We start from the raw sequence: 14,238 nt of genomic DNA, 5'->3' as shown, positions 1-14,238 counted from the left end.
GACCAGGGAGCGCTAACATGTTATGTTCTAAACTGATGAAGAAAATGCACATTAAACATAGTATAAACTTACTGAGTGAAGTAATGTCAAGAGGATTCCTTTAGCTCCTATTGGGTTGGTTCCTTGATCAATGCAATACAGAATCATTAATCTGGTTTTATGTAATGTCCTCAAAACATGTCAAAATGAGGCTCACTAGTCTGTGTGGCCTCCACATGCCTGTATGACCTCCCTACAACACCTGGGCATGCTCCTGATGAAGTGGCAGATGCTCTCCTGATGGATCTCCTCCCAGACTCCAGGACTAAAGCATCTGCCCACTCCTGGACATTTTGTGGTGCAGTTGGTGGATGGAGCGAGACATAATGTCCCAGATGTCCTCAATTGGATTCAGTTCTGGGGAATGGGCGGGCCAGTCCACAGCATCAATGCCTTCGTCTTGCAGGAACTGCTGACACACTCCAGCCACATGAGGTCTAGGATTGTCTTGCATGAGGAGGAACCCGGGGCCAACCGCACCAGCATATGGTCTCACAAGGGGTCTGAGGATCTCATCTCAGTACCTAATGGCAGTCAGGCTACCTCTGCCGAACACATGGAGGGCTGTGCAGCTCCCCAAAGAAATGCCACCCCACACCAAAACTGACCCACTGCCAAACTCATGCTGGAGGATGTTGCAGGAAGCAGAAGGTTCTCCACGGCGTCTCCAGACTGTCACAAGTGCTCAGTGTGAACCTGCTTTCATCTGTGAGGAGCACAGGGCTCCAGTGGCAAAGTTTCCAATCTTTGTGTTGTCTGGCAAATGCCAAACATACGGCACTGTGTTGGGCTGTAAGCACAACCCCACCTGTGGACGTCGGGCCCTCATACCACCCTCATGGAGTCCATTTCTGACCGTTTGAGCAGACGTGCACATTTGTGGCCTGCTGGAGGTCATTTTGCACAGCTCTGGCCTTTCTTTCCTACCCCACAGTACCTTCCCTTACCATTTGTTTCCTACTCTTTTACTTCTTCTTTGATGACGGTTGTCTTTCTAGATAAGCAATTTCATTTGCTCTGGGGCGAGTCAATGGCTCGGGTGCATTCTGGGACTGTCAGTTCACCAGTGTGCTGGCATGCTTCTTAACAAACACACCACTACAGCAAACATCTCAATTGTACTTGTTGATTTCTTTGACAAAACACTGAACAAAAAATTTACTTGTGAGTGTGCTGCCTGGTGCTTTTAAATTTTGTGATTATTTGAGCAGCCCAGAAAGCATCCCATGAATTAAATTATGTTATCGTATCTGAACATGTGCACGAGTCATTAACTTAGATGGGAAATAATGATTCAGGGTAAACAACTGCACCAAGGAAATTCCATTTTTCTTCTCAAAATGTAAAATGTCTGTTGAAAAATCACATTGAACAGAGATGTGATTAACTTTTTATTTTACCAAACATAACATCAATGATGACACAATCAGTCTTCATCAGAAGTGCTCAAATCACTCTCAGTGGCATCGTCTGGAATGTCCTCCTCCGAGTCCATTTCCAGGAGTGGTTGGTGGCTGAGGATTCTCTTGTACACGTCCTTTACTTTGAGCATTTCAGCTTTCAGTTCACTTTGTTTTTTTAAAACCAGGCTACAGAGTCCCTTCTGTGCATCCTCCGACATGCCAACAAAGGAGGCTGTAAAAAGAACAAAACAAATAAATATGAGAAAAGTAAAAAAAACAAACAACAAAAAAACATCACCTCATAAACACAAGGAATTAGGATGCTATAATTAAACATTTTTTTAAAAGGGAGAAGGCAGTGTTAGCTAGCAATCTAGATATAGGTAAAAGATCCAGTAAGACTTTAGCATCTGCTCTTATTTTCAATCGATTCATCAAAAAATTAATAAATAAATAAAGTGCTTACAGTCTGAGGAGATTGTCCCCAACACCACAGAACGCATTCGCAACACTGTCCAGTGATGCCGCATCTCCCTGCAAAGGATCATCTCCTCCTCTCTCAGGCGCCTCACAGCCATCACCTTCTCAAAGACCTTTCTCTTTGTCCGGAGGTCAGCAGCAGCTACAGTTTAACAACATCAGATGGGAAAACATAGCAGCATATTATGATTCAAGAACAAAACATTCAACTACTGCTCAGATACTGGGAGCTTGTTTAAAAAGGATATTTATAAATCAAGAGCTTACGTTCACTTGTGCTCTGCCAGGGCCAAATATCGGTCTGCATGAGGGCATCACTGGATACGATTTGCTTTGTTGGTTCAGCGAGCTTGTTGTAGTCGTCAACAGCAGCCGCCAAGCGTTTCTTCTCAACTAAGATGACCTTGCGAATTCTGTGTCGCCTCTTGTTGCTATCTGTAAATAATCATAAAAAATTCACACCTTCACATAATGTATATAGTTTCATTTTAATCTACACTCATCAATTTGTTTGCTAGAACAAATCACATCCAGCTTAAACAAACCTGGATCTGATTTGATTCTGTTTACAAAGTAGCTGTACAAGCTGTACAAACTGAGCATCAAACGGTCCGTTTCAAAGAAACTGTGACACCATTTTGTCTGTAAAGACTTTGTGTTCGCACTCTGATGATGACGACAAGCTCCTCTATTCGTGCCTGCAACGCTCCAAGGCTGCCATCAGTTACTCACTTTCTAAGTGAGAGGAATATTAATCAGAATACAGGATGAGTAACAGTCACCAAACTACAGTGGACTCTGTAATCACTGACTTGATGACATTCATTATAAGACATCTGGAGCCTTCATGTGCTGCTATCTCATGATAATCATGAGATAACAAGTATGTTGGTGTTCAGGTTTATAAAACCAACTAGTACGACATCATTTCAACCCAGGTTCTATCCAATTTGATGAAACGCAACAACTCTGCCATAAATTTGCTTTTCCAAGGCTTATTTTTCATTGTTTGTTGACACTGTCAGAAAGATCTTAACTCTAAGTTCTTTAATGAGGCCATGGTGGGTCCTATTGTTATACATGAGTGCATTATATTGAGACTCACCTTCAGCCCATTTCTGCACATCGGCCACCCATTGCTGCAGTGTGTCGTCATCCACACCCAGCTCATTTCTGGTCGCATTCAGGCTCTCCACTTGTTCTCTAAGGATCCTTATGATCTAAGAATGCATTCATAAATGTCATTCATATTGACATTAAAAGAGTACTGGTGTTTTCCCCCCATTACCACACACATTAAAATGGGTGTTGAAAAAATGACCTTTAGATATCGCTGGCTCAAAGTGCGGCCCAGTTGTTCCACTTTCCTTTTGTTCCACCCCAAAGCCAGGAGGGTCAGCATGTCTGTTCGCCCTGCATTTCAGTTAGTATACAAATTAGAATTAATGAGCAGGAGACTGAGTGGAATCTCAGACACGGACACACACCTGCTTTAGACATGTACTTCGTTGTGATGGCCGCCCTAGACAGGAAACTGTTTACTTGTTCCACCTCTTCTCCAACTGTTGAACCGGCCCCAACCTGAAACGCACCTCCCCATTTGATCTATAGAAAGGAGGTCACAATACATGACTGCTGAATTCATTCAACCTTATAACAAAATGTCTCAAACTAATCCAAAACTACAAGCTGCAGTATACCTCGCATTTCCAAGTGTGAGCCTTTGCATGCATGACGGAGAGAAAAGGACGCATTGACAAGAGGTTCCTCAGCTCAGGGCACTGCTTGGTTAAATAGGGGAAATATTTACAGGCCACATCGGAGCAAAGGAACGTAATATGTCCTGGGATGCTAGCTGCCAACTTCCTCTGGAGAAAAAGGGGGTAAGCAAAGATCTCCCCTCGAAACATGTTCAATGCAGCTAAGAGGACTCCGTGGCGACAAACAGCTATTTCCATGCCCTCCTCATCCAACTTCCCAGTGGACTTTTTGGACGACTCCTTTGCTGCAGTCCAAGATGAAGATCCGCACAACCCTTTCCCCGGGACCTATACACTCAAAGATTTTAACATAAAAGACATGACATGATGAAGCCCTATCAGGGACAAACGTTTTAAAACAAATGCATAACAATTAGCTGAATTAGCCTCGAGTCACACAAGACCTCAGATCTCCCCAGGACAGCACTGATAACACAAAATAAAAATCATGTTGTTTTTTTTAAATACACATGGTGACAAAATTAAGTAAACATTAAGATAAAGTAAAGTAAATAGTATTACGACAACACCAAGAGAAAAATAAAAAAAAATATCGACCCATCCATATATGTCTACACACACACACACACACACACACACACACACACACACACACACACACACGTATGTGTATATGGTTACGGCATTAACGTCATTTTAACAAGAGTAACGCTAACAGCACTAATATATATATGTGTATCTTACATGATTTGTGTGTCTCTGGATGTATTTCACAAACTCAGCAACTTCCTCATCTTTTTCAATGAAGACACCTTCAAAGTTCCCCTGCTCTGAAGTGCTGAACGAACACAGTGACAGTTGTTTGAAAAGAAACATTAAAATACAGCACTCCACTCCAAGAAACTTTTACTGAAGGCATCAGCTGATATTCGGCCATTGTTTTACATAGAGGACATACAACAGAATATTCAAGGACAGTCATCATAAACATTGATTTGCACAATTTCCTTAAACTTAGCAAATTTAGAAACTCACCCTTCCAAAATGGGCTGTTCGTTCATCCAGCATTTTGACAAATGCCTTAAGTGACATCCCTGGTGCAGCCTTCTTAATGTCATGGAAAGACTGAAAGGCATCCATTGAAAACAGGGTGCAGAAATTTAAGGTGCCAGGCCAATATCCACTACCCAGGATGTCCTTAACTGAGGGGGACCACATTAGGCTACAGCTGGTGCAGCTCACCACTGGAAATGCAAGGTTATAACGGCCTTTAGAAAGGATAAGGATAAATTCAGTCATGGCTCAAAGCATTCATTTTTTTCATGTTGTTTTCAAATCGGTCTGGTAAATCCAAATGACCTTTGACAGGTGCCCACATATACTGCGGGCCGAGGGTAATTAAAACCAAGATAGCAATGCACAATTTGCAATAAAACCTCCAAACACATCTATTGTGTATGTAGTGTGTGACAAAAGGGCAACTTACCATTTATGGTTACAAGAGCCACAATTGCGCCGGGTGAAACCTCAACGTTACCTGCTGGGCAGTCACACACATGGTCTGGCCTTTGCACAGGCAACAGCCGAACTAACATTAAAACACACAATATATATAAAAAGAATTAGAAATTAACTGATACACAATAAATATACAATAACAGCACCCACTCATACTCATACATAGCAAGAAATGCATAAGACTTAAAAACTGTACCTATTGGCTTGTGAAACTCTGATGAAGGCTGCAAAAACCCTCCTGTCACTGCCTCTCTGTTGTGCAGGACAAAGCGTGTGTGAACTGCAATATCACAGTCAGCACAAAGGAATGGAAGAGGCAGGCAGTCCAGACACCTCACAACTACTTGTTTGCCACACTGACACACACGGTGTGACTGTGGATCCAGAGTAGCTAACATATTGTCTATAAGACAAGGCCTGGCCTCTTTCCACTTTTGCGAGGACACCATATTTCTGATCGCCCAGTGAGTAGCAGCTGACTCAGACGACGTCTCACAAGTCATGGCTGCGTCCTCTTCTCCATCCTCCAACAACTGAAGGAGCTCCTGACGAAGCACCTCAGTTCCACACACTAACAGAAAAAAAATAAAGAAAGGAAGAAACTCTGAAAAACACTCTAGGCAGTATGTTTCTTAGGACTCCACAAAAGCCCTGCATAACTCAACTATAACAACAAATATAAAAGTAAACAGAAATCACAATATATACAAGAAGGTAAAGTACCTTTTGTTGGGTTGACACTGGCAACATAACTAGGTTCTTCACGTGGACATTGATGCTGCTCTCTGGACACTGGGGGGGGGGGGGGGGGGGGGGGGGAATGAAGAATATTTACTTACTGAAATTCTTTGGTGAAAACAAGTTGTGAGATAAAATCAATGGTTGTGTGAACACTGACCACGTGGCATGCAACTAGTACTTCGACTGGTTGATGGTCTTTGAGGAATAAAAGCTCCCTGTCTGTCACGTTTTTTCCAGCGCACTGGTCTTGGCTGAGGTTCACTCTGTGCATCATTCTACGCAATTAACAAGGAAAAAAGGGAACACCTAAAATACAGTCTATGATTAAAGCAAAGATTATAAAACATGTTAAGTTAACCAACTTAATTTGACATAAACTTAAAAAAAAAATTCAAATAACATAACGTTTACTCCGTACAAAATATTAGACAAGCATGTTCCCTCTTTAACAACTGTTTCCACTAAAAATGTTACCTGCATATCTTGAAGGAGTTCGTCAGCAGCCTGAAGCTCTTCCTCCAGCTCGGGGTCCTCTGTATCACTCATTTTCAAGCTAAAGAGGAAAGAGATTTTTGCAGAACTCAGTGACATAAATACATAACTAACGCAATTCAAATGATTTTCAGTCTTGGCGCTCCGGTTAATGTTAGCAATTAACGTTAGCATCATCAGTTTGTAAAGAGCTAGCAGAACTCTTAGCGCAAAAACTGCTTTACGCACCATGTGAGGGTATTTTGCAGCACACAAGTCCTTTAACGTTTGTAATAGATTTAATCCATCATCGTTGGATTAAATGGCTAATGCTGCAGTAGACACGTGTAGTCGTTACCTAGCAAGCATGCTGACGGTAGCTGTAGCCATTTTTAAATACATTACACCGTTTCCGAGATCAGTCACCTCTGTTTGTTTGAAGCGTTTATGAAAAAACAAACTTTGAAACACACATCAAGGTATTACTTTAAATATATGTATTTTTTACATACCTGCATTAGAATCAATCAGTTCCGCCTCATTTTCTTATTCTTATAAATGGGTCTCTCCGTTCTCCCATCAGCCTTTGCTTACACAGGTTGCGTCTGATTGGCTGGAGCCGAGCGCGTCCAAAACTAACAGGAGTGGTGAATGAATCTATAAATGTGTTTTACGTGTGAAATGAAAATAATAAACCTAACAAAGGATTATGTACGTTAAATCTGCGCACTTTCAGATCGTGAATCAGTTTGGAAAACACTGTGTGATGGCCACAACATGAAGCGATTTTATTGTTGAATTATCAGTGATACTTTCGTGTTTTTGTTGAGAAATGTTAACGATGTCATTAAAAGAAAGCATTAAATTAGGGAGAAAAACCCGTTCGCGGAGAGGGTCCCCGGTTCTCCAGTTAGATTGTGCTTCACGGCGTCATGTTTCGCCGTGACGGGGTTATTATTGGAGTAACTGGATGGCTGGAGCCTCTGCTCGAAGCGTCTCTGATCGCCGCGAGCGGGTTCATATTGGAATGAATTGACAACCCACAGCGTCACATAAAAACGTGGAAGGGTACCTTAGGCGTCAGCATGAGAAGTTAAGGGACGTGACAAATCGTCATTATTTTACGCGTCGGGAGTGAGAACGGGTTGCCCTGTCAGACGCCAGTGATGGTGGAGCTCACTGATGAATCAGGTGAGCTGGATTCATGGCTGATTCAAAACTAAGATCCCCCTGCTGTGGTCAGTAAGGGGAGAAAAGGGGGAAATAAAATCAAGAATTAAAGAGGCATTTATAAACGTTTAGGTGTCAAGTGAAACGGGACAAAAGGGGGTGTTTTACTGTTATTTTCAATGTCAGCATTATTATTGTATGAGAATCATGCAACAAGCATTGCATCGATGATCATTTATTGAAGCTTTTGACCTTATACTAACATCTGTGTTCCTGTGATTGTTATAACCTCTGATGAATCTTCTATTTACAGGTGTTAGGATAATGATATAATTTTTCATTGCAGGTGTAACCATGATCATTTTTATACATATTGCAACTTGTTGCTCATTGTGGAGTTGTGCTCAAGTTAATAAGGGTTAAAAGCTACAGTCAGCGCGAATGTCTGACTGATCTATTGAGGGGAAAGGCTTCGAGCATGGAGGGCCGCACGCGCTTACAAAACACTGATATCATGTTATTCTTTGTGATCTTTTCTTAAATTATGTCTTTAAGGTTAGTTTAAATAGTGGCAGTTAATTAAACGAGATTTATTAAAATATTAAATACCTGAGTCAGAACGTTACACGCGGATCACCTTAAGAGTCTGGGAAACTTTGTAGCTGCCTAACTTTTTTTTTTTTTTTTTGAATGTTCTAGCTCCGTTGATTTGACACATTGGAATGTGTCAAAAAAGGGGGGGGGAAGGTTGAGCTTTAACATCAAACCAGGATTATTTGAACATTTTATAACTTCATTTGTGTCTTTAATAATTTAGGAATGGTAAAGCTTAAGCTAATAGCGGTCCGAGAAGACGGACCTTTTAGAGAATCAGTGAAAAAGCATAAACTATCACTTTCATGTTTAATCATTACTCATTGAAATGAACTGAATAGCGTTTAGAAGATTTGTTAATTTTTTGTCTTTTGTTAAAAAGAGGGGTTTCAATAATTTTCAGACACACCTTGCAAATGTGCTTATAACGAGTTGGCACTCGGCCTTTTGAAGGTCAGAAGCTTCGTTCGGCGTGACTGTCCGGACTGATAAAGTGTAGGAAATGCCTTGAGTGCAGAGGGCTAAATGCAAACATGCTTACACACACATAAGATATGATTAGAATAAGTCCCTGGGACATTCTGAATGTTTAGACCAATTCTGAATCACTAGAAGGTCAGTAGATAACAACATTAGATTATTAGGGTTAGGAAGAGAGGTGTTTTGGTTTTCTGTCTCTTACAGAGAAAGGAACAGACACCAGACGAGGTCACAGAGATGCGAGGATCCTCCGTAGCAGAGTCAGACACAGTGACTGCCGAGACATCAACTGGGTCCAAGGGTCATGGCGTTTGGGCTCCAGCTAGTCACCACAAAAGGATGGATCCCATAAACACAGCAATAACCATGAAGGGGTTGGCGGAAATCCGGGAACACCAGACCAACGAAGTTCGAGAGGCTTTTGGGCAAAAAGGGGACACCTTCCTGTTCCTTTTTCTGGAGAATACACAGATCGTTGTTTGAAATCGGGGCAGAATAATCCCCTGATCTGTGTTACGACTGAAGGGTTGTCTAACCCCTAAGGTTGAAGAATTAAGAGCAGAGGATCACCCAACTGGACGACACTGGTAGCTGCAGCAATAGAATAAAGGCTGAAAGCAGTGGGAGACCTGGAGAGTGTCATCTGGACCTGCTATTGTTGGAATCCTAGTTTTTCTTGCATCTGAATTGCGCAAACACAGAGGTCATCCCACATATGGTTCGCCCCTCAGGGGGACAAAGGACCTCAGGAGTGAGAAGAGATGAACCCGGCCACACTGGGCTACAGGGTGTTTGTGAGGTCATTATTCTAATGACCTCATCAGGGGGAATTGTAAAATTATGATATTATTTTATGCCATGTTATACCCCTAATTAAAGATTGTGAATTATTATGTAGTTTTAGTTTGCATTATTCTCCTGAATTAGAAGAAGCTGATAACTATTGCATTAGTTAAACTGATTTGCATTACATTAAATTGCTGACTTGTTGTGAATGAATGATATTGTTTTATGATGCATTATATTGCTGAGTTATAAGAAATACTGTTCGCAGAAGGTTATTGTCTAATTTGTCTGAGTAGAAGAGAACAGAGTGTGCTGGAGTTTTCTGCCCCATTTCAGCAGGAGCAGATAAACAGGGAGCCAAGGTTGTAGCTTAGGTGCTGTGTGAGAGAGAGCATGTGAATGTTTAGGCTTTTTATGATAAGGTGGAGGCACCAGAGGCTATAAAAGTTTGAGCAATGCTCCACCATTTTGAGATTTTGAGGCTGTCTGCATCAGTGTCCATCTCCCACGTGTGTGATCATTAAATCATCGTTTGACTCAACCCGGCCGGACCAGTGTTGTTGTTGTGGTTTTTTCTCTTGTCTCCATCCCCAATATTTTGAACCTTAACAAAGGTTAGAACACAATAAAGATAACACAAGAGATATATGGAATGTATTAAACAGAATAATCAAAAATGAATCAAGGAATAATGATTACCCTGGGTACTTTATAGAAGGGACAAGAAGTATTAATAACATGGAGGAGATAGTAAATGGCTTTAATGAATTCTTCGTAAACATAGGGCCAAAACTGGCAGAAGAAATAAAGGTTGATGGAATAGAAAGGGACACTGGTGAAAATATTGAAAGGAATAGTAGCTCAATGTTTTTAAGAGCAGTGGAAGAGAAAGAGATTTATGACATGGTTAGAGGACTTAAGAACAAAACCAGTACAGACTGGAATGATATTGATATGGTAACGGTAAAGACAGTTATTGATGGTATCGTAAAACCATTAAAATATATATTCAACTTGTCGTTTCAAAAAGGAGTTTTTCCACAAAAAATGAAAGTTGCTAAAGTTATTCCCATTTACAAAACCGGTGAAAGACATCATTTTACAAACTCTCCCAGTTCTCTAAGATACTGGAAAAACTCTTCATAAAAAGATTTGACAGTTTTGTGGAAAAATATGAATTAATGACAGATAGTCAGTATGGGTTCAGAAACAACAGATCAACAGCTTTGGCACTGATAGATTTAATGGAAAAGATAACGGAATGTATGGATAATAAGAGGTATGCGCTCGGAGTTTTCTTAGATCTAAAGAAGGCGTTTGATACTGTTAATCATGAAATTCTATTAAAAAAACTGGAAAAGTACGGGTTTAGGGGAGTGGTTTTGGAATGGTTAAAAAGCTATGTAGGGAATAGGCAACAATATGTACAAATAAATGAATATAAATCTAATTTGATGGATATAGCTTGTGGAGTACCTCAAGGTTCAGTACTGGGTCCAAAAATGTTTATTATGTACTTAAATGATATCTGCAGAGTATCGGAGATTTTAAAGTTTGTAATATTTGCAGATGACACAAATATACTGTGTGCAGGTGGGGAATTGCCACAGGTTTTGGAAATGATCACACAGGAATTAACGATATTAAAGAAGTGGTTTGATATAAATAAATTATCATTGAATCTCGATAAAACCAAATTTATGTTGTTTGGAAACCAAAAGAAAAACATCGAAGTAGAAATATGTGTTGACAATGTATATTTAGAAAGAGTAAATGAAATAAAATTTCTTGGGGTGATCATTGACCACAAGCTCTGTTGGAAGCCACACATTACTTATGTTCGGGAGAAATTGGCACGGGGCATTGCCGTCCTGGGAAAAGCAAAGCATATGTTGGATCAGAAAGCACTGCACATTTTATACTGTGCTTTACTACTGCCATATATGAGCTACTGTGTAGAGGTCTGGGGAAACACATACAAAAGTAACACACAAACAATAACTATAATACAGAAAAGGGCCATTAGATTAATAAATAATGTAGGGTACAGGGACCATACAAATGCACTCTTTGTCAAAATGCAAGCTATTAAATTCCAAGACTTGGTGAAGCTTAAAACAGCGCAAATAATGTATAAAGTCAGAAATAAATTGCTTCCCAAAGAAATCTGTAAATTGTTCATAGAAAGAGAAGGTGGGTATAACTTAAGAGGGAAATGGAATTTAAAAATACAAAGTGCTAGAACAACTTTAAGAACTATGTCAATCTCAATTGCAGAAGTTAAATTATGGAACAGTCTAACAGAAGAAATAAAAGACAGTCAAAACATAAAACAGTTTAAAGTAAAATATAAAAACCTAATTTTAAATAAGTATAAGAATGAAGAAAACGGGGTTAACCCAGGATGGTAATGTTGCTGGTAATGGTGTTGCGGTTCTTTTTTGGTTGTTTTTTGGTTTTTTTGTTTTGTTTTGTTGTTTTTCCATAACTTGTGTATCTGCAAATATACACATTCTGTATTTTTCATATGAAAGAAACTATACTGTGGTGGGGCTTGCTAATTTCTTGTTTTTGATTTATGTATGTTATGTTTTGTTTTACTTCATATGTTTATATGTTTCATATGTTGTTTGTTTAATTTAAGACAAAAAAAATTAAATGAATGAGAGGTAAAACTTGAGGGGGTAGGGACAAATAAGTAAATACTTCAGCCTACTCCTTTTCAAACAAATAATGGAATGATATTTTGTAATGATTGTGAAGGCACATGTTTGAAATGTTTGAAATAAAAATGAACTGAACTGAACTGAACTGAACAATGCCAGGCATCCTCTGCACACGGCCATTAACAACCAGAAGAGTCTGTTCAGTGACAGGTTGCTTCTCCCAAAGACAAGAACTAACAGACTTAAAAACTCCTTTGTCCCACATGCCATCAGACTGTTTAACTCCTCTCTGGAGGGGAGAGGGAGGGGAAACAGGAGGACAAAGGAGGGAACAACTAAGCTGTAGTGCCTCTTCACCTCACTGTACAATACCTTGTGCAATACTTTTGTAAATAGTCAACGGTGCAATAGACTCAATACTTGAAATGTGCAATTCACTTGTATTTTTATTTTTATTCCTATTTATTCTATTTATCCCCTTCGTATATTTTATTTATATTGTCTCTGTATTTATATATATGTGTGTGTGTATAACTCTGTAACTTCTGTCGGTGCTGTGCTTTTTTGGAAATCGAATTTCCCAGAGGAACCCACCCGAGGGATTAATAAAGTTCTATCTTATCTTATCTTATCTCTTATAACGAGGACCATCATCAGAGCAGCTCAGACTCCAGGACTGATCATTGTTTCCAAACACACAGTCATCACTGCCTCCTTTCCTTCTGATGCTTCTGTAACTCACTGATATATAAACGCTTCCTCTCCACTCGACCTCCCAGTAACAGCGACCAGTCAGACCATTTCTACACAGCAGGTGAGGATAAAAACCATCAAATCTGTCTGGATGATCAGGATATGACAGAACCTCCTCCACACAATGTGCCTCAATGTTATTGATATTATTATTATCATTATTATATAATAACAAAACCTTTATAATAAAACCACTAAAAACCTTTATTCTAGCGCAACTTGTAAGCGAACTTGACTTTCAAAATAAAAGCACAAAGCACCAAAACGTTGACTACAAAAAACAAACAGTAATGTACAGCTTAAACAATTTACAATCATGACATAGATCTTGACAAGATAAAGAAATAATCCAAATTATATACAATGTCATCATGCCAACAGTTACAACATCGATGGAGGATCTGTGTAAGCGCTGAGGATCGTCCTGATGGACAGAACAGAAGGAGAGTGAGACAAGTGAAGATATACTAAACAACACTGTGACATGAACTGAGCCACACACAGTTTGATTCACAGGTGATTGACACATTATTTGACCACAAGTGTCTGTGAAGGTTCTCGTAGTCGTAGTCAAAGGAGAAGATCAGACACCAGCGAGGGAGGATAAGAAGGACAGACGCAACAACATTGTCATCCCCTATGTAGCCGGAGTATCAGAAAAACTCAGGAGAGTTTTCTCCAAGCATGACATCCTGGTGCATTTCAGACCCAGCAACACGCTCAGACAGAAACTGGTTCACCCGAAAGATAAAACGCCAAAACACAAACTTAACAATGTGGTGTATGCTGTACAGTGCAGCGAAGAATGCCCAGACCTCTACATTGGAGAGACCAAACAGCCACTTCACAAGCGCATGGCACAACATAGAAGAGCCACCTCCACATGACAAGACTCAGCAGTCCATCTGCATCTTAAGGATAAAGGACACTCTTTCGAGGATGCCAATGTTCACATTTTGGGCAGAGAGGACAGATGGTTTGAAAGAGGAGTGAAAGAAGCCATCTATGTCCACTGTGAGCGACCATCTTTGAACAGAGGCGGGGTTTACGACACCAACTCTCTGCCATCTATAATCCAGTTTTGAGATCCCTTCCCAGACGCCTTAACGTCCACTCACATCCTGGGCCATCTGATCTCAGGAATTCGCATGATAAGGTGGGGCCAGGTTTCACAATGAACCCACCCGAAACTCTGGCTGATTGGGACCCACACCCAGTTTCACACCTTGGCTCAGGCGATTAGAGGATCATCAGGGGGTCCTTTTGTCCCTCTGTGGGGGGAAACTCCCACTAGGTTTATATCTGGGACTCTCCACCATTTGACCTTAGAACTGAAGAAGCTTCTCGGATGAGAGGTGAAACGTCTTCAAGTAACTTAAAGAAGTCCAGACGCTTTTCTTTGCAAGCTCTTTTGAC

The 14,238-nt window shown here is 40.4% G+C and overlaps 1 protein-coding gene across 2 annotated transcripts; it reads right to left on the bottom strand.

Moving 5' to 3' along the window:
* Positions 1-1,417: 1,417 nt before the first annotated feature.
* Positions 1,418-4,453, bottom strand: LOC146712364 (uncharacterized). Of its 2 annotated transcripts, none has more exons than XM_085442155.1 (4): positions 4,388-4,453; positions 2,190-2,239; positions 1,909-2,064; positions 1,418-1,674 (listed from the first exon to the last, which is right to left on the bottom strand). In XM_085442155.1, the coding sequence occupies exons 2-4, from the start codon at positions 2,227-2,229 to the stop codon at positions 1,466-1,468; spliced, it is 405 nt and encodes a 134-aa protein (XP_085298281.1). In that variant the 5' UTR covers positions 2,230-2,239; positions 4,388-4,453; the 3' UTR covers positions 1,418-1,465. The 2 variants fall into 2 exon arrangements, with proteins under 2 accessions (XP_085298281.1, XP_085298288.1); XM_085442162.1 differs by lacking the exon at positions 4,388-4,453 and adding an exon at positions 2,557-2,639 and having other exon boundaries at positions 2,190-2,357.
* Positions 4,454-14,238: the final 9,785 nt, after the last annotated feature.

The sequence above is a fragment of the Copadichromis virginalis genome, linkage group LG3 (assembly GCF_057382275.1).
Source record: "Copadichromis virginalis isolate Kocher_CV1m ecotype Utaka linkage group LG3, C_Virginalis_male_GT1.1, whole genome shotgun sequence".
Classification (NCBI taxonomy): Eukaryota; Metazoa; Chordata; class Actinopteri; order Cichliformes; family Cichlidae; genus Copadichromis; species Copadichromis virginalis.
This window is presented reverse-complemented; position numbering and strand designations above follow the sequence as displayed.

Bases quoted from the DNA above. Each gene is read 5' to 3' on its own strand.
- LOC146712364 (XM_085442155.1), bottom strand. From the start codon at position 2,229: ATGCAGACCGATATTTGGCCCTGGCAGAGCACAAGTGAAC. The intron at 2,065-2,189 runs GTAAGCTCTTGA...GTTAAACTGTAG, and splicing joins CTGGCAGAGCACAAGTGAAC to CTGCTGCTGACCTCCGGACA. The intron at 1,675-1,908 runs GTAAGCACTTTA...TTCTTTTTACAG, and splicing joins GGGGACAATCTCCTCAGACT to CCTCCTTTGTTGGCATGTCG.